This window comes from Vanellus vanellus, assembly GCF_965231255.1.
Source record: "Vanellus vanellus genome assembly, chromosome: 4".
NCBI classification, from domain to species: domain Eukaryota; kingdom Metazoa; phylum Chordata; class Aves; order Charadriiformes; family Charadriidae; genus Vanellus; species Vanellus vanellus.
The window spans coordinates 15447451-15467421 of NC_138909.1; the positions used below are offsets into that span (position 1 = coordinate 15447451).

Below are 19971 nucleotides of genomic sequence, written 5' to 3' on the forward strand. Positions count from 1 at the left end.
GGAGTAATGCAATATGGCTCAGAGAGAAACTGGTTTATTTTTTTCACTGGGGAAGTTGAGACATTGCAAGAAAGGGATAGGAAGCACTAGCAAATCTGCTCCCCCAAAAGGGTTTTTAATAGCTTATCTGGTCATCGTTGGCCAAGGGAACAGTCACTCCTTCCAGTAGCAAAGAGCTCCATCATCATAACTTTACTTTTTTTGCTTGTTTAGAAATAAAAGCTATTGTAAATAAAAGTTAAATTCTGCATCTATTGTCAGAGAAAGACATGATAATGTGCTCTCTGTTATCGTTGCACAATATATTTTATTTCAATATAATTCTAGAATATCCCCCTGAAAATATCTTCATGGTAACTGCAAGGTGTACCAAAATGAATTTACCATAAGCTCTCTCTAATTCGTTCCCAAGCAGGTGATCCTCACATTTAGCTCAGCCAGTTACACTGCTTGTAACATTTATTTTGGGTGCTACAACACTGAGTTCATATGAACTTATGAAAGTATAATTTGCTCCTATTGTTATTTTTAAACCACAATTAATTGATTTCCATAATGCAAATCGGCTTCTACCCTTTTCATTTCTTTCCTACAATTCTGCTTAAGACACACTTCCTAAGAAACCCTTTCAAAAATCACTCAGAGCCATTTGTGCACATTTAGGACCACGTATGTACAAATTTTCTTTTTTTTTTTTCTTTTGTTTTGTCAATGTACCAATTTCTACTTCCAAGTCCACATGAAATAGCGGATTTTCTTTTATAGAGAGAAGGGAATAACACATCTAGGGCACTTTGCAGAGGCTAACACTAGTACTCCCCATCCAGAATTCAGATACAAATAAAGACAAACTGGCCTTTAGACTACATTTTTCTTTCCAGCCTTCTGCATCCTTTTTAGTGAAGCAAAAGCTGCTGCACTAGAGAAACTGTAAGCTGGTGACCGGAAACCTCAGGGGGGGAACGCAAAATAAAGCCCCAAATGCAGATGGAGTCTCTCTTCCTGAGCTGAGTGAAGCAACACAAGAGAGTCAAAACTAGACGAAAGTAATTGTGAACATTCAGCCAGATCCACCTTTCCATGTTTCAGCAAGCTGCCAAAGAAAGGCACCACCCTTTGCAGTATGTGGTTGCTGCTGTGGGAGAAAAAGTTCTTACTGCTTTTATTGCAGATTCCCCAAGTGATACGCAGTGCATCTGCCATTTCCTTGAAGCCCTTAACTCCCTCTTTTTAAGAGATTCAGCTCTCTCCTTCCTCTCTCTCTTATCACAAGCACACGCATCTACCTGCAAACCGTCTTCTCCTTCCTTCTGCACTACTCTCCCATCTGTCTTCTGCTCAAGTGGCATTTGCAGGGCACTAGTCAGTACCACAACTGCCCCAAACTCAACTAAACCAGCCAGCAACCAGTGGAGCAAATTTGTACCCTGATTGAAACCATGCAGTAGAAGAGGAAAAAAAAGTCTCTTCAGCTTTGCTTAGATAATTTTTAAACAACGGTCTTTTTTTTTTTTTTTAATACATATATATACAGCTGTCCAAATAGCCTGATGAATTTTGCATTTAATTTACAATTAGGCAGACAAATATTACAGAAGACAGCCTTGTGCCAGATAAGATAGGTGAGGATTGAAGAGTCCCAAGGTAACTCTAAAAAGAAGTGTCAGGAATGATGTGTTCCGATTCCTTTTGCAAAGCGAGAAAAGTCATTTTAAAACCTGTCTTTCTATTTCATGTTAATCTTGCATTTGGAAAAGTTTCATATTCAGGCAACAGTCTGACTCAATGCTGATGTTCACTTTCACAAAAGATTCCGATATTAAGAAAGACAAAGGAGGATATGAAACTTTAGATGAGTTTGAGTAAGACGCAGAGACTAAAACACAGCATGTTCAGTATTTATAAACCAAAAGCCTCATCTATCAAGTCTCTTTCAAGATGTTATTTAATCACCATTATAGCTTTGCTACTGAATTTATATCACAGAATTAGAGCTGGAAGGGACCTCAGGAGGCCACCTTGTCTCTCCCTCTCCCAGAGGCACACTGGTCACAAACCAAACATACCTGTCAGTCCCGACAGGTGCTTGTCTAACTTATTTGTATAAAACGGAGGTTCCACAGCCTCCGGTGACAGTTGTGTCAGTGCAAAACAACTCCTACTGCTAGAAAGTTTTACTTGGCATTTAACTTAAATCTCTGCTGTCTTTTAAGCTTGCTATTCCTTATTCTGCTCAAGTGAACATAGGCAAGGTTTATTCTTTTTCTCTCAAAGCTGTTGTTTGACATATTTGAATACCATTATCATGTCTCCCCTCTTTTCTTCTCTAGGCTAAATAAACACAAATTCTCCAACCCTTACACACAGCTCATGTTTTCTAAACCTCTGACCACTACTGTCCTCCACATTGTTCTTCTATTACAGAGCCCAAAATTGAATTCAGGGCTCCAGCTGTAAAGCAGAATTACCACATGTGCCTTACAGACAACATTCCCGACATCTCAGCCGGATGTTTGCCCTTTCTGCAATGCATATGATGTCAGTGCTACATACTGTGTCTGACCAAGACTAATGCAGATCCCTCCATTAAGTTGCACTGCCTGGGCATACATTCCCCCGCTTTCCTTCTTTTGTCCTCACTGAACTGGCTACTATTTTCCAGACTCTTTCTTCAATTCCTCAAGATAAGACTGAACTCTAATTCTGTCCTCTGAAGTGCTTATGGAACCTCCACGCATGGTATCACCAGGACATTTAATAAACACACTTTCTTTTCCATCATCCACGACCTTAATAAAAGGACTGATTAATACCAGCACAAGCACAGACCCTTCCAGAACTGCACGTGTTCCCTGGGGTTTGACAGCTACATTAACCACTTAATTATAGTTCTACCCACTCTTGGTTTCCTTTCTTACTATAAGCATGTTATGGGAGGCAGCACCAAAAGTCTCACTCAACTCAAGAGGTCAAGTTCCTTAAAGGACTTGGCAACAACTATTTTTAGGCTTCTTTCCATACAAATCTCCAAGTTGGTTACAGTTGTCCTTCCTGAAGCCAGTCACTGTTATTTTGCTGTTCTCCCTTCTTCCTTTCCCCAAAACCACATTCTATGACTTCATGGTTGTTCTTCACCAAGTTGCATTCTGTCACCTGTATCAAAACACAGGTCCCAAGAACTTGCCAGACAGCCTTATGTTGTCCTGAATTCACTTACCAGCAGAAGACAAGGTAGGCAGAATCCCACATTTCTTATTCTGCACTTTCGACGAGCGTAGCTGCTCAGGAAGCCCTTCTCAAATTTAACCTCCACTTGTGTTACATATTTATTTAAAAGTATCAATAGTGACAATTATTTTACTTTTTAAAAAATCACTTGCTGTTGAATAACTATTAGAGAATCAGAAAACCTATCAAAAAATGATAAGAGATGCCAAAACCTGCCCCACTTGAAAGGGTAGAGAACCTAATTGCTAACATTTATTTTTCCACAGGGGATGAAACAGTTACCTTTGGCCATTTTGCTTTGGATTTGATGTTGGTGGTGTTTCTTAACAGCTTTTGGGTTGCTGGGTTTAATGAACGGGGTCTAGTGTGGGTTTATTCTGAATGAAACCAGAAAGTATTTGTTCTGAGCAAAATTACTTTGTTCTTCCGTCCTTTACCATGAGGTTGATTCTGCTTTAGGAGGAACAAACGTAAAAGGCAAATGGAATAAAAATAAATATTTTTGCCTGTATGAGAAGACTGCGCAGTATTAGAGGGAAAAAAGTTACCCTGTATACAGGTAGCCCATAATAAAACAAGGATCACAGATTTTCAGATGGATGTCAAGTGCCTTTCAAGACAGCTATTAGACATGGACCTGAATGTGTATCTTTCTGTTTGTCTATTTTAATTAACACCTTTCATCTTGAAGGTCCTGTAAATAACTGGCAAAATAATTAGTGCAGGGACTTCACAAGGAAAAGAAGTGAACTCTGTATGCTCATAAGAATTCATGCAAAGTCCTGCTACTTAGCATGTGTTGTATTGAAAGAAAGACTGGCCAATTCACCCAGAGTTTCACGTGCTCCTCAGAAGGACCTGATCACATTCCCCTTAGTTGCTGTGGGAATGGCCAGTAAATACTGATTGTTGAGAAAAATTAAAACATGTACAGCTATGCACATGCTGCACACTTTACTTGTCCTATTTTAGCCAAAGAACACACTGTGCATATTTGAGCAAGAGGCAATTTGCTGATTTCAAACGGTCTATTCTGCATAACAATTTTTTCAGTTCTGAAAGGGACTTTGTTAGTTATGAAGACTGTGTGGCTGCTCAGGACATAGTCGCTATTACCCTATCACGGACCTGCAACACACACGCACTAGATGCAAACCTGTCTGGCAGCAGACCCAGAAAAAGCTGCAAGGGAAATGTAATGCTGTAATCAGTTGCAGCCACTTTGGTTATGATCCCATTAAATGAACCAGAAATTTGGAACCCTGGGCTCGATGACTGTAGTGCAAAGCGGTTGTCAAGGCAGCTGGGTGAGTAGCAAAAGAAGGCTGCACCCAGGCAGACGATCACGGCAATCTGAAGACAGGATGTGATATATAAAAAACGTGCTCGAGCCAGAACTACTGTCACACAGTTTAGCACTGAATTATGTTGAACAAATTCTGCAAAATCTGCCTTGCTTTGGAGAGCTATGCCAAGCACAGCCCACTTCTATAGCAGTCCAACTATCTCACCTTCCTAGAATCACTTTCCACAACTTGCCAGCTATCTGTCTCTTGCTATCAGACTTCAGAGAGCAACCATGATGGCTGACAGTCCCTAGCCTTCTACAGAGTGCAAAGACAGAGAGGTACACCAGGCAATGTGCACCCAAAAGACATTCTTTTTGTGTGAAGAATGAAAAGTCAAATGCGCGTTGGAGATAAGGAACTAAAATCAGTTACTCAAACCAATCAGCCATTCTGTTGGAAAAATTTTCCTACCATCTATGAAGCTGTCATACAGGTGGGATTTGTCAGAGGGATCTCTCCGGTATTCTTTTTCACGCATCTGCATGGATTTTTACACAAACATACACATGCACACACATGCATGCACATACACAAAAAGAATATCTGATTGAATCTTACCCCAGACAGGTATCGGAAGAGGAACAAAATTAAATGGGTGCTTTTGAGGACCGAGAGAACCAGGCTTTGCAAGGCTTAGTCAGTACCTACCATTGTGTTCTGCAGGCAGTGATGACAGTGTGGCATCTACCTCCAGCACAGCTTTCACAACAGGCGCATTTCACAGAAATACTGAGATAGAAATGAACAACAGGACCAAGTGCCTGATGGAGCATGCCTTATGTAGTGAATTAAGTGCCACTCTACACTTTTCCACCCTGCCAGGAAGCCAACAGGGGTCAGGCACTCTCATCATCAAGAAACTGAAGGGAATATCTAATGTCCTGGGTGCGCAGAGCTCATAACTCAGACCAAAAGTGAAAGCAAATAAAATGACCGTAAGTACTAATAACGGGATAAAGCAGGGGGAAAAAAATGCACTATATAAGTCAATTCACACGCACGTGCACTCCCTCTGCAACTATATTGGCAATAAAAATTGCTCTTCCATAACAGGGATAGAAACCGCCATCGGGATCTTGAAATATTCTTTTAGACTCTTAAAGAAGTCTGAAGTCCAGCAAATATAATTAAGGGATTGGAGCATCTGTCATACAAGGAGAGCCTGAGAGAGCTAGGACTGTACAGCCTGAAGATGAGAAGGCTTGCTGGGATCTTTCCAATCTGCATAAATACCCGATAGAGGGGAACAAGAAGATGGAAGAAGATGGAGCCAGTGATGCCCAGTGGAGAGGAGGCAAACTGAAACACAGGAAATCCCATTTAAACATATGAAAATACCTTTTTTTTTTTTTTTTACTGTGAGCATGGTCAAAAGCTGGCACAGGTTGCCCACAGGTTGCCCAGAGAGTCTCCATCCTTGGAGATATTCAAAACCTGACTGGATACAATCTTGAGCAACAAGCTGACTCTGCTCTGAGGAAGGGGGCGGAACTAGACTTCCTACCTCAACCATTCCGTGATTTTCTCAAAAATAATAATCCACAGGTTCTGCTGTCCTGAATTAATTAGAAATCAGTTGCTTGTAATTGTGCTCTTAACCCCTAGCTTTCCTTTACAAAGTTTAGCATTTAGGACTGTGAAGATACCCTTCCTAAAGTAACCAGAGGATTACCCCCAATGTGAAGTTCGAGGCTTTCTGGCAGATGTAAGTAAACAACAACCACAAGAAGGTGTGAATTGTTGTAATTAACTCCATGGGTACATAGCTGGGAAGTTATATAAGGGCAATTTAAATGCCAACATTTCATGGCTGATCACTTTAGCAGAAATCCTCCTGGCTTGTTTCCTTTCACAGTCCCCTAAGGCCTAAGGACATTTTCCAGGGTGACAGAATTGCCAACAGTCCCCTACGCAGAAATCAAACCCTCAGTGTGTCCCTTCATTTCTGCAGTGCAGTTACAGTGGTCTTAGGTCAGATTCACTCCAACCTCGTATTCCATTTATTAAGGCCTGACTTTCTTAACTAACCTAGTGATGACCTAAACTTCAGAGGTGGTTGCTGTAGGTGGTTGCAGAAGTTTAGTTTGCTGCAGAGCCCAGGAGACGAGAATCAAGCACAAATACTGCCGGAAAATAGTATACATGAATGAGCAAGTCTGCAGGCTGGACGAAAAGAGCTCTTGCCATCTACTTTCTGGATGCTTTAAGCCACGCAAAATTACAACATCAAGAGGTATATTGACCTTAAAGTGTCTTTAAAAAGGGATTAGGAAGGAAGACACGTGCAAAATACTTCATACTAAAGAATGCGGTACCTGTGCAATATGAACAGCTTGGTTATTTATTATGTTCAAGTTAAAACTCTAAACCCTCAGGAGGTATTTTTCAACTAGAGTCACAGACAAAAGTAAACGAGATTAAACATGGTTACAGCCATGTCAATCTCGCACAAATGCTAAAATTTCACACGGTTGAATGATATGGCCTTGCCTTCACCCTGCTCACATCCCAACATTCCCACAAACTATTAGGGAAAAAAAAAAAAAAAAAAAGAGATTAGTTCTCTGCTTCCCCTGATCTAGCTTACAGCGTGGCCACACAAATGTTAGTACTGCTGTGTTGGAGAATGTGGAAAGATGAAGCGCAGGAAGCAGGTGGAGTTTCCCCTTTAAGTATATTAAAGTTACATCAGAATTACTGCTTCAGAGAAAAATAGTAGCAGGAGGATGTGTGAACAGTAACAGGAGAAACATGTACGTCTCCTGAATAGTCCTGGAATTCCAAACATACAGGAGTGTTTGTTACGCATATTTCCTTATTTCAATAAACATAAATATGGGATAATGCCACTAATTACATCATCAATAAAAGTACAACTCACAGTACCAAAATCCAAAATTTTTGCACTATGTTTCCAATTTTCTACAGAACTAAGTATCATGCTACTGATTCAACATTGGCTTCTGGCCATTTCTGAAGAGAAAGCATGGCCTATCTTACATGACAATCTTACAGGTCAATAAAGAACGTGGAGACACACTGACAGAAGAGGCTCTGATGCATTTTTAAGAAAGTACTTGAGGACAGAAGTATTGTTGGCTTTATTTCATTGAAATAAAATACACTGGTAAATTTAGCTCTGGCACCAATGGACAAAATTAAAAAAGCCAGGGCTATTCATGGACTACAACTACCAGAACCTACATCCTCTAGTTCCAAGTCTATTTTAGCCACGTGAAATTCACTTAACACAATCAATATTACAGTTTTGCAAGAAGTAGTAAATTTTCACAAAAAAAAAAAAAAGATTTTTTTTTTTAAATTTAATCCTGTACAGATGAGATTGTTTCAATATTTGGCACTGTCAATGTAAATAAAGGATAATACCAGGTCCTTGGCGAATAGGAGAGAAAGTAATGAAACATTATTATACTACACACAGATATACATGGAGAAAAAATACTCCCAAAAACCCATGGTTGGAGTCTTTGCCAATATTAATGAACTCACTGGAAAAGCAATAGTGAATATCACTCATCTGGATTTCATGAAGGCAGGTCTGATTTACAGAATGAGTCAGTGCAATAGTGGAAAACTATTAAAACACATTAAAGATTGGCAAAGGGTCATGAACACCAGCATAAGATCAAGTTTTTAATCTATCTAGCGATCTAGACTGAACTATATAGTCTGACATAAAACTAAAATCTAGTCTGTCAGAAGAAGTGTCTTATAAAACAGAAGATAAAAATGCCTTTTTTAAGCAACTGTTTGAAATGAAAATTTTTATTTCTTCTCCCTACCTTTTGCTAGGCCAAAAAAGGTCATTTTGCTATTCTTATAAGGGAAAGCTGAAATTATTGAACGTTTTGGATATGATTTTGCATTGGATATGACTTTGATACTATGGCAATTTTTGAGCCGAGCGTGGTTGAGTGATGTGGACATCAATACTATTTTATCTCAATTTTTGAATAAAAATAAGCTTATTTGGACAGTAATAATAATACAGAAAAGCGTAATGTAACTACAACTAACTTTGTATGGTTATTAACATGCAAAATACCTTAAAAAAGCAAGGGAAGTAGTTCCTCAAATCTATTCAATACTTTTGAACTACATACTATAGGAAATTACTTTCTTCCCTTCTCAGAATATTAAGAATTCACCACAGATTATCAGGGAATTACCATGACTTCTGCGGGGCTGTTGAACACCCTTCTGACAGCTGTTGGAGATTTTATTGTCATTTCCTTGGGTACTGGACTTAAAAGCTGCTGCATGAGAATCACTTCTCCTGCCTGTGATACTGCTGACAGTCAGAATTATTTCACCTTTATTTCAGGCCAAATCCATCGCTATGTAGTTATTTATTTAGTTTTTTTTTTTCTCCAGTAAATGCCCTGATCAGTGCATTGTTCTCACACATCTTTCAATACATCTTTCCTAATTATTTTATACTCCTTGGAGATCTTATATACTGAATGCCCTACAAAGAGTGTTCTTCCTCTTAAATACCTGATCTTGCAATTTTCTTATAAACTGGCTACGAAGAGAAGTGGGTTGCGCTGAAGAGGCCACTAAGCAGAAGTCTTTAGGACTGAACTTCAGACCAACCATACTTAAAAATCCTCTTTAACAGCTTCAACATGAAAAACCCCAGCATTGCATTAATGAAAGCAATATCATGAATATGCAGAAATTTCAGAGCATGAAAGAAATAATCTTGAGAGCTAGAGTAATAAGTGAAACAATTCAAATTACGAGGTCATATGCCTAGAAACCAGCAATAAGAATTTTTCTGTTGCATGCTGAAATAATCAGGTCACTTTGCAAAGGAAAAGAAAAACATATTACTGTTTGATTAGCAAATGAAGTGCGAGTCATCAGCATGTTGTAGATACGAAGACTGTGATTAATCAGGAGAGGCTTTTCCAATATACATATAGAAGACTGCATGCTGCTAAAAAAGTCATTGGTAAGAACTTCTGTAAAATAGCATATATAGTTCTGATTACTCACATTTGCAGAAATTAATTTCCCTAAACAGAGGCAGAAAAAGTCTATGATGTTAGTCAGGAAATAGAAACCCTATCATACTAAAAGACTAAAAGACGTTGGCTGGCTTACTTTTTCAAAATGAAGACAGGGTTAGGGGGATGTAAGATGGCACATCAGATGGTGAACATCACAAGGGAGAAGAAGTATCAAAGTTGAAGGACAGCATTGGTGAAACAACAAAAGTAGAACTTGCTCTGAATAAATTCAGGCTGAAAAGAGAGTGGTCCCAGCCCTTCAAAGGAGTGAGCTTCTGAAACGGTGTCCAGATACAAACAATAAGGATGACAGGTTTAAGATGGATCTTGATAATGAATAAGATTACATAATGTTGTTAGCTATTAAAGAAAAGAATTGAATCTGACACATGAGATATCTCACTGTCCTATGTTCCTGTCACTTTTCCCAATTCCTCTGCAGCTAGGGTGCCAAGAAGTCTGCAGACAGAAAGTTGGCAGGAGTCTGAGGATACAACCACCCATATTGGTGCTCTCTTGGAAAGAAGCACTATGTAGGTGTGGTTCCACCAAGGCCACCTAGACCAACTGGCAGCAAAGGATTCCTCGTGCCACTCTGCCTGCATGAGTCAATCCTGGTCAGAGAGCCCAGCACAGAGCAGCAGCTCAGACCCCACGCTTGTGCATCGCTCTGCTAGCTGTGGTGACAGTGGCACCGAGTCACATTTTTGGATATGGGCACTGCTGAATGAACACTCTAGGCCACTAGCAGTTAATCTGCTTGGATTTTAGTTGATGACTTGAAGATGACACTGGACTGGGAATTTCCTGTCATTTTCTTACGCTGTTCTTTTCTACTTCTTACTATCTTGTTTCAGGGATGAAGTAACCCAAAACAAATCTCAAGTGAAGGCATACAAACCATTTATCCATGGGACACCACATACACATTTCCACAGCATTTTCTGGTACATCCTGTTGGCGTTTACAACAGTTTGTTACTACTCTTTTATGCTACTCCCTGCAGGGATAAAGTTTCTTCTGAGCTATCCATAGCACTACTATTTCTTCTTGCAAGGCTGAAACTAGTAGGAAATCTACCTGTGGGTATTCTGCTGTTCTTTTACATGAATATCACATTTGTAATTGATTAAAAATTTAAATCATATTCCTGGTGCTACTGTGAAGTTGCACTTCAGGTCCAAGAATTTATCATGAAGCTGAGAAAAATCAACATATTTGGAATGATAGAGCTGTTCCAAAAATAAAAATGAAGCAGAAACTGGCATTTTTGATTTTCAGTATACATGCTGCTATTACATACCAATCTTATAATCACAGAGCAATATGTATTATAATACACAGACCTATCAAGGTAATACTTATGTTACATAAGACAGAATATGGGGCAGCATAAACATACAAACCCCAGTTCCTCAGAAGCCATTCTAACACTCCAGGATGTCCTAAGCAACTAGATACTTTACATCTTTTAAGCAGAAGATTAAACATGTCACCAAAACCCATCCGCAGTTTTAGTGGCTTCACTTAATTTTAAGTCTTACAGAGAATTAAAATTCTTATACATTCATCTTGGTACGATGTAAGAGTATTGCTGCTAGAGGCCATGTCCTCTGAGGTATCAAGCACTGCCTGAGGAGTCCATGAGTTCTCGTCTTGCGTCTGGGTATATGCATATTCCATGTTATGCCAAGGTCAAAAGCCAGGATTGAAGTGCTAACCTGGTTTACATTTTAATACTTAAAAGCACCACACCACCTAATATGGTTCTCCTTGCCCCAAGTTATAAAATCCACTACTTCCTAGCCAAAGTGCAGCTGAGGCTAGCCTGAGGACCCTTGTCCTTTTGCTACAAATTTTCTTCTTTTTCCTGCTATGTATATTTACCCTTAGACAACATCTAGCTCTTAACCTCATCTGCCACTTCACAAGCTGTCAAATGACTATTCAAGCATTAAAAAAAATGAAGGGTCTGTTAAGTTGTAAATTACATGACAGTCTATAGCTGAAAATTAGCAGTAACGTGCCCAAAACTTTATTGATTGCTAAGAAAAGGTGAATAACCCCCCCTATGGCTGGCTGTGTAATTACTGACCTTTAGAACCCAAGAGCTATTAATTTAAGAACAGATAGCAGTGAACTAGCAAACGAGTTATTTTGCAACAGGACAGTAAAGGCACTGATCAAGTTTTTGCATGTGTTCAGTGCCACCTTGGATAGTACTGTTACATGCCTATATTTTCCATTTTAATGCAGAATACATCCCAAGCTACATCTGCACATAAAATGCCTGTCAACTAGTACAGAAATCACTGGGAACGTACCCACGGATACCGAGGCCTTTCAGTATGTTTTAGGAACACCACAACCTTCCAAAAAGGTTTCTAAATTACTGTTAAACGCAGGAAAATTGTATTGCCAAGCTCAGCTGCTCTGATACATGTACTGCAAACATTTCATCCGTACTCTGATTGATGGAAATGGCCAGTAACAGGAGAATAGGAGACGGTAATCTGACATTAGTAAAGTTCCTTTACATATGGGAAACACACACACAAACCCCCCACCTCTGTTAATACTCCGTTATAGACTCTTGCACAATTCATGGAAATGGAGAATTAAAAAAACTATTAATACAAACGCTTCAGCAATATTTAACTTTTTTCTTTTTCTTCTTAATAAGAAGCACTTATTGTGACGGAGAGATAGCTGCCTTTTGACAAAGCAAACTACATTTTAACAGCATCGGTCAGGTGGTGGAGTTTACAGTAAGAAAATTTTAAAAAGATATATTAACTGGAAGTAATGAAAGAAAAAGGTATCTGACCTGGTGCAGATGTCCTTCCATGAAGAGTAGTTTCATTAGGCAGGAGATCTTTTGAGTTGGAAGTGAACGGTGATTGTCTAAATGTGTCTTCAGAAAAGAAAGGGCTATAGGAAAAAATAAGATGTCTTTTTGTAAACAAAATAGCAGTTAACGGAAGAAGTAAATATGATTTTTGACCCTAACATTTTAATATTATAACAAATACCATCTTGTTAAAAGCCCTGTTTCATTTACAGAATTCATGCCAATAAACATGCAGACCGCGAGGCAAGGTGTGGAGAAGAGGCGTGCTTTAGTAAAATTGCATCTCAGAGTGAAAACCGAAGTCCTCACAAAAAGCTTTTTACATTTCAATATCTCAGATTTGAAATATCACAATACAATATGGATCATTAAAATGAATGTGTCAAAAATTTGTATTCTACTGTCCCAAAAATTTGTATTCTACTGTCACATCTGCAGAGAGCAATCAGGAAAGGTGGAAAATATTATTTCATAATCTGAGGTACATAACCGAAAATATGGGAAAAATTGTTTTAAAAATAATTATTAAGATGTTGAATAATTCTCTTTTGATTCTCACAGGGCAACTAAGATGATTAAGGGCTTGGAGCATCTGCCTTATGAGGAAAGGCTGAGAGAGCTGGGACTCTTTAGCCTGGAGAAGAGAAGGCTGAGGGGAGACCTTATTATGGCGTACAAGTATCTAAAGGGTGGGTTGAAGGAGGATGGAGCCAGGCTCTTTTCAATGGTTCCCAGTGACAGGACGAGGGGTAATGGGCACAAGTGAGAACACAGGAAGTTCCGTTCAAATACACGGAAACACTTCTTTACGGTGAGGGTGACAGAGCACTGGCAGAGGCTGCCCAGGGAGGTTGTGGAGTCCCCTTCTCTGGAGATTTTCAAGACCCGCCTGGATGCAGTCCTGAGTAATGTGCTCTGGGCAATCCTGCTTTAGCGGGGGAGTTGGACTAGATGATCTCTAGAGGTCCCTTCCAACTCTGAAAATTCTGTGATTCTGTGATATGGCATTCCATGAATGAAATTAACTCCATGAGTTTGATTTTTAAAGCAGGAAACAATTCACACAAGCTAACCGAATGGTTACTTCCCAAAGCATATTAAGTGCAAAAACCATCAGCTAGTTGACTCCAAAAAGCATAGCATGCTTTGGTTTTAATTAACAGGCAGTAAAAAGTCAATTTCAATAGTGAATTGGCATTTCTGTCAAAGTATTTTGTTTTCTGCTCAATTAAAGATCATCACAGAAACAAGAATTCCTTGTCTACAGTACAGCCAGCCAGCCATCAGTAAGAGGTACATAAAAAAAATCAAAACGGAAAAGGATGGTCTTTCTTGGAAAACTATTTTCTAAGGCAGTGTATTCCATCTGCCTGCAAACTATCCATTTCTTCCAAGCAAAATGAGAATTACATTACATCTGATCTCTCTCATGTTGAGAATCCTTAACAGGCTGGTGTACAGTAGATGTTTCAAAGGTGCAGGACAGGAGGCCAGCTCATTTCTGCAGCCTGTTCTTATTCAGTAATAAAATCCAAGAACGTTTTCAGGATAAAGAATGTAGCATGAGGTCTCACGAAGCGTTGCACAGTGGGTAGTCCAGACGCAGAAAGTATGTGCCAGCAGCACCAACCAAGTTGACCCTACCAGTCTAGATAACCTCGGTGTCAATGTAAACAACGGCACTTGAATAAGTTTTCCCTTACGCAGTTTTTCTGCAGAGAGTGAACAAGGTGTTCTGCACTGAGCCACTTGTATTGCTAGGCAGATCTCTTCTACCTTTGGGAAACTTTTTGATAATTAGATAACTTGATCATGTAACACTTTTGGCAATCATGTTATTTATTTTCTCATTAAGTTTTTTCACCATTATTCATTTTGTGCTGTTCCATATGTGACAGTTGATGGGACATTTTGGTATTTCTACAAAAGTTTGAACATAACCATGAACACAGTCAACATCCGGTTGTGCTGAAGGGTAAGGCATGAATCTGCCCCAAACCTGAACAGTTCAGTGTACACAGATACCTGAACAATGCATAATACTCAAGAAAACAAGGGATCAGGACAAAGCAAAACAGCTCCAGGCCACATGTGCAAAACGTAACTTTTTCCAAGACTCACACTCCCACTCAGGGGTGACATAATGTGAAACAGACTGACGCTGTATAAAAACATGGCATCATTTATTGCAACATTTTTCTCACTTGTTTAATAATGATTTGAAAAAAAAAAAAAACACAAATAAAAAAAATTTTTATTACTGTTGTAAGCCTTCAAAATCTTGTAATCCGCTCAGGTTTCCATGTTGGCCTGCCTGCTTGTGCCTTAGATTCAGTTACTGGGACACTTCTCGTTGCTGGTTCTAAGCAAAATGGATGATGAAGAGCTTATCTATTTCAGGCTACACCATATATCATAAGCAGGTTGCTGCTAAAGACTGCATCGCGTTGTGGTCCACGGATTTCCCTCTCCACCATCGGCCTCAGGTGAATTACAGGACCATCCTCGGATACCTCTTTTCTGCCTTCCTCTAGAATGGCAGCGGAGTCTCTTCAGCATTGGCCCTACTATTATTTTTATTTCAGCAGATATATCCTCCGATTCCCAGTGCGAAGTATGGAGGGAGGAGCTCCTGCTTCATAGTAAGAAACCACACAAAGTCCCTTCTGATGGAGATTAAGCTTTAGGATTTTCTTTTCTGGCTGCACTTTTCCAGATTTATGGCTACACCGTTCTCTAGATGAAAGAAATTTATCTTGGCATCTTACGCTGGTGTATTCGCTTCCAGATCGTTTGCTTCTCCACATTCTGTCTTCATATCACAGATGGCAGGCTCTACCATCTCACTCAGCCATTGAGTTGGGAGGAATCCTTGCCAGTTTCGGCTGCTTAAGCAAAGTCATATGAAAGTATATACTCGCAAAGTCCAGAAATACTCACAGGAGGAACAGCAACAGATAGGTGACAGTTAGAAACATTAATATGGAATAAGACAGCAAAGAGCGCTTGCGTACCCCAGCTTGCTGATTCAAGACTCTCACCAATGACACAGCTTAATCTCGCTGCTCCCTAACTACTCACAGGTGGACAACACTGGCCTCACCTTGGCTCTCTGCAGCTGTCAGCAAATTTCACATAGCAATTGTGATCCCAATGCCTTTCTGTCATTACTCCAGATGTAGGCTGGTGAGCCAAACTGCAACACCACATGTTTTCTCAATGCAGTCTGAATGCCTTTATCCTTCACTGGCTGCTCCATCACATTCTATTTTTGAGAAGGCGTCATACCCTTACCAGTAAAGACTTCCAGCTGTTTGTTTGGTCTTGGTTGGGTTTTGTTTTTTTGGCAAGGTTTTTCAAGTCAATCTGTTTGAACTCGCAGGATTTAGTAGACCGACTCACTTCGCCTTAAGAAGCTCTTTGTATTCATGTCTTCTGTTGATAGATAGGTAAGATAAGAAAGGCACCCGGAAGTATTGAATCAGGCACTCAGCATTTCATGCCCTGATGGGTAGCAGCCATTATTATCAGGACTTCTCAGTAAAACTCAGTGCAAGTCTGACAACAGCCAACTGTGCTACCTCCTAAAAGTTGGCAGCCAGAAGAAGGGGAAGCTATCTTTGAACTGTCCTCAACCTTTCCAGTTTGAATTATCTTTGATAGATCCAAAAGCAGCTCTGGATTCTCACACCAGTCCTGCCGGTAACATCATGAGACACTGAAATCTATTTTCAACTGACTATTTGTCACTCCCTCCCTGTGATGCATGCCGGATGGTTAACGAGCAGTTGGACAATATGTGCATTTATCTCCATATGCATCTCTCGGGCTGCAGTCGCAGGAAGGCCATGCAGGCTGCATATCCCAGAAATTCCCAAACTAGCAAATATGGGAAGCATTCACAGTAGCCAGAAGTTAAAAGCCCAATTTAATTATCTTTCAACTTGTAACCTCAGAAAGTCCCTAACGTACGTTTACTGAGCTGATCAGTTTACTAAAACCAAATTATTTATTGCAGTTACCATGAATGAATGGGATAAGCGTAGGAATTTAAGAACAACATATCTTAGAGATCTTTTCTTCTGCAACTGAAATGCTTTTCAATTTTTGTTGAGACAAAACTGTCTTAGCAGGCACTGAACACACTGGGAACTAGGGGCTGCAGAGGCACAGAAGGTCTTACTCTATCTTTGAAGGAACTCTTTGTCACTTCAGTGTGCTCAGTCTCCAACACATCCACACTGGATTAGGGAACTTTCAGGTAGGAAATAAATGTACCCTTGGCGATTCCTGCCTACTCCTCACCATGGGTGCCTCAGTGTTTACCAATTCTAGATACCACTTATCACATGAGAGCTTTGAATTTTCCCATAGGGACACCTCACTTTGCTGTTCACATATACGTAAATAACTCATGGGCTTGTAAAGTGCATATTTCTTTAACAGCATGTGCTATAATTAGATCATGTTTTTAATTTCTGGATAATTTCGTTTATTGTATTAATGTGACTGTAATCTTTAACAAATGTTTCATTAGCATTGTCTTACAGTCTGCATTTTAAAAATTCATCTCGCAAAGGCATTGAGATGATAGAAAAACTAAACTAAAATTTTATTACGGAAATCCAAGTCGGACATAAGACCGAATCAAAACCACCTCTTCTTACATTGGTCCACGTCTTAAAATCAAGTTGTCAGCCTGTTCTTCCCTCAAGCACTGCATGTACGGTGCAGTTTCTTTTAAGTTTCAGGTTTTGTAGGAAAAAATAGAAAAAAAAATTCTTAAAATGATGCGTGAATACTTGATCAGAGGAGAACAGCCATTTTGGCCCAAAGGCCTTTTGTCTCACGAACTCTAAGCGATCAGACCCATAGGTGTAATTTTTCAGATACAGGTTACATTACTCAGGAAAATATCTTACGCTTGTAATACCAAGTCACATTTGCAGGAAACAGACACATTGAAGTTCACATGGCAAAATGAAGCAATGCCATGTACACTACAGCTTTGAAGATAACAATGGGCTGTACTTACCTGGCTGTAGTTCTGATGGTGTTATCTTTATTGTGGTTGTGCTCTTTGCTCACCTTTTCTGCAGAGGAACATACATGGGTTTTTTTGTGATTAGCATATGTCATATTTTCCCCATCAGGTTTTATTCAGCAGAACTATTTTAATGCTTTCTGTTAACAGCATAATCCAGAGTAATTTAGGGTAAATGGTTACAGCAGAATTAGAGAATGGGCATGACTGTATTTAAACTAACACCCAACAAATTTTTTCAGCTTCATATTTCACTGTTAGTGCTCCGTGCAAAATGTGCAATACAAGCATTCATTAAACACAGTGCTGATATCATTGCCTTGATATAATAGTTGAGGTTCACCTTCTTTGTCAAGAAAAATGGACAGTGCAGTCCCAGGAGCACTGCACGCTACAGTCACTGGCCACTTAGGCCAGTAACTGCCATCTATAGGTTCCCCTGTACTGGGACCAACCAGTTATCACAAAATATTTAATTAGCTTTCAAAAATACAGGAGTTGAACTCCGGCTTTTCCAATTCAGTTCAAATATTGTGAACCTGACCTGACTGCCACAGTGCTCTAACGCATATGCTAACTATGGGGGACATTTGGCAAGGCTTGTGCATTCCAAACGTGAGGGTAGAAGGGCTCTAACTCCTATTATTTTTCAGCTTTAGCAATTTCACGCTTTCATAGCACCTTAATGGTTATACACAATCTCTTTTTGTTCTTTAAATTCAACTATTGACTGTTTCCACTGCTTTTACCTGATAGCTGAAAGAGCAGCTCGGAGGCCATCTTCACTGATATATCTTGGCTGAACAGATTTCTTTCTGGGAGCACACGACCTTCTGGTGCCTTCTGTATGTGATCACTAATGTCCCGCCCTAATAAAGTGCTGTAGCCAACATTTTGGCTGGGTTGGCTGGGTGACACTGAGGCCTGCGAATCATGAATGTCAACTTCCATCGGTTCTTCCTTTATCTTTACCATCTGGGTTTCCTTGTAACTCTCAGCTGCAAATATGCATTTAAAAAAATAAACAAGCGCCACAATTATTTAATTAGGCTACAATTTTTCAGAGTACTCAAGGCAGGAATCACAATTACAAAGTTATAATTTCTATACCGTATCACTGCAAATGGTAAGGGAAGCCAGCAGCTGACTGCAATGGTATTCTTTTGGGGGTTATAAATAGAAGCAATCTCTTGAAAACAATTTTTCAAACTTGAGAGCAGGAAACAGTTGCATATTTGTAAATATGAGAGTTATATCACTTTCTATGAATACTGGGTGATCACACACCAGTTACTGAAGCTTTGCTTTTATTTATTAAATAAAGATGCAACTATACACCAGCTCTCCAAAACTGGGCACTGAAGACCTCTTAAAAACTCTAAATTACTCTTTATCAGCAGAAGTACCAGCACAGACAGTTGGAAGTATTGGTATGGGGATAGTGGTGGAGGAGGAAACTTCATCTGCTCCTCTTCTGCTCTCTTTCTCTATTATGGAAAATTCCAGACAACTACATGAAGAACTGGTTTGTTATATCTGCATATGCTTTCAAGATGAGAGGAGTATTCTGGGGCCCACACTTTCCTAAAGTCTGATTTTGTAACAAGCACAGATAGTCATTACTGGATCCAATAACCTTAATGACCACTTTCTATAAGCCCATATCCTTCCCTGCTTGCCTTCCTCTCCGGTGTCCTAGGTCCAGCCAACAAAACCATAGTCTAGAACCCAATTTGTAGCTCACTTTCTACACTTGAGATTTCCCGGGTGTTGCTGAATGCTCTGGGTTTAGCTGCAAGGTAAGTGATCATATTTTCTTCAGAATACAAGCTCTGAAATCTCAAAATCAAGGCTCCATGGTAATTTGCCTACCACACCCCAAATACCTATACAGCCCTTCTGATTCAGACATTCTGCTGTGAAATGAGAAGTTGAAGACCTGTAGGATTTATTGTCAATCTAGTTCCAGAGAAAGATAATGAAGTTTTTAAAATTATTTTCATTTAGAGTGCTCCTGAAAGGACACTGGTATGATGGCAGAACTGCCCAACTAGGCGTTGCCTCTGCTGGCTAGATGCTGGCCAGACACTGTGGAAACAGGCAGCCTAAGACAGGCAATATGCTTGGGACAACCAAGAAAATAAATAAATGCATAACCAAAGTAAAATACCGGAAGGGCCATCCAGGTAAGGAATAATTCCAATAAAAAACATGTACATGGAATTTATCAATTTTGCCTAAATCTGTATGTGTACTTCTGGTACCAGCCAAGGTACCAAAAACCTTAATGAAAATCTGCTTCTGTTTACTCATGATTAGCACATGCCCTAAATTGTTGCCTATGTAGCCTCCACAGCTGGAGTCAAGGGAGAGCGTGAGTTTGAATTGCTTAGACTTCATGAGCCAAAGGAGGAAAAGGCAACCCTAGCGCCCAGCAAAAGAGGCCATGGGAGAGGGTAGGGA

The 19971-nt window shown here is 39.7% G+C and overlaps 1 protein-coding gene across 1 annotated transcript in view; it reads right to left on the reverse strand.

The window, feature by feature from the left end:
- Positions 1 to 19971, reverse strand: part of ZNF827 (zinc finger protein 827) — a gene marked incomplete at its 5' end in the record, with an annotated part of 110933 nt that overhangs the window by 18789 nt on the left and 72173 nt on the right. Inside the window, 3 exons of the mRNA XM_082483123.1 lie at positions 12441 to 12544; positions 17500 to 17557; positions 18258 to 18506. Of these exons, the coding sequence (XP_082339249.1) occupies positions 12441 to 12544; positions 17500 to 17557; positions 18258 to 18506 (411 nt within the window). The remainder of the gene's footprint in view (positions 1 to 12440; positions 12545 to 17499; positions 17558 to 18257; positions 18507 to 19971) is intronic.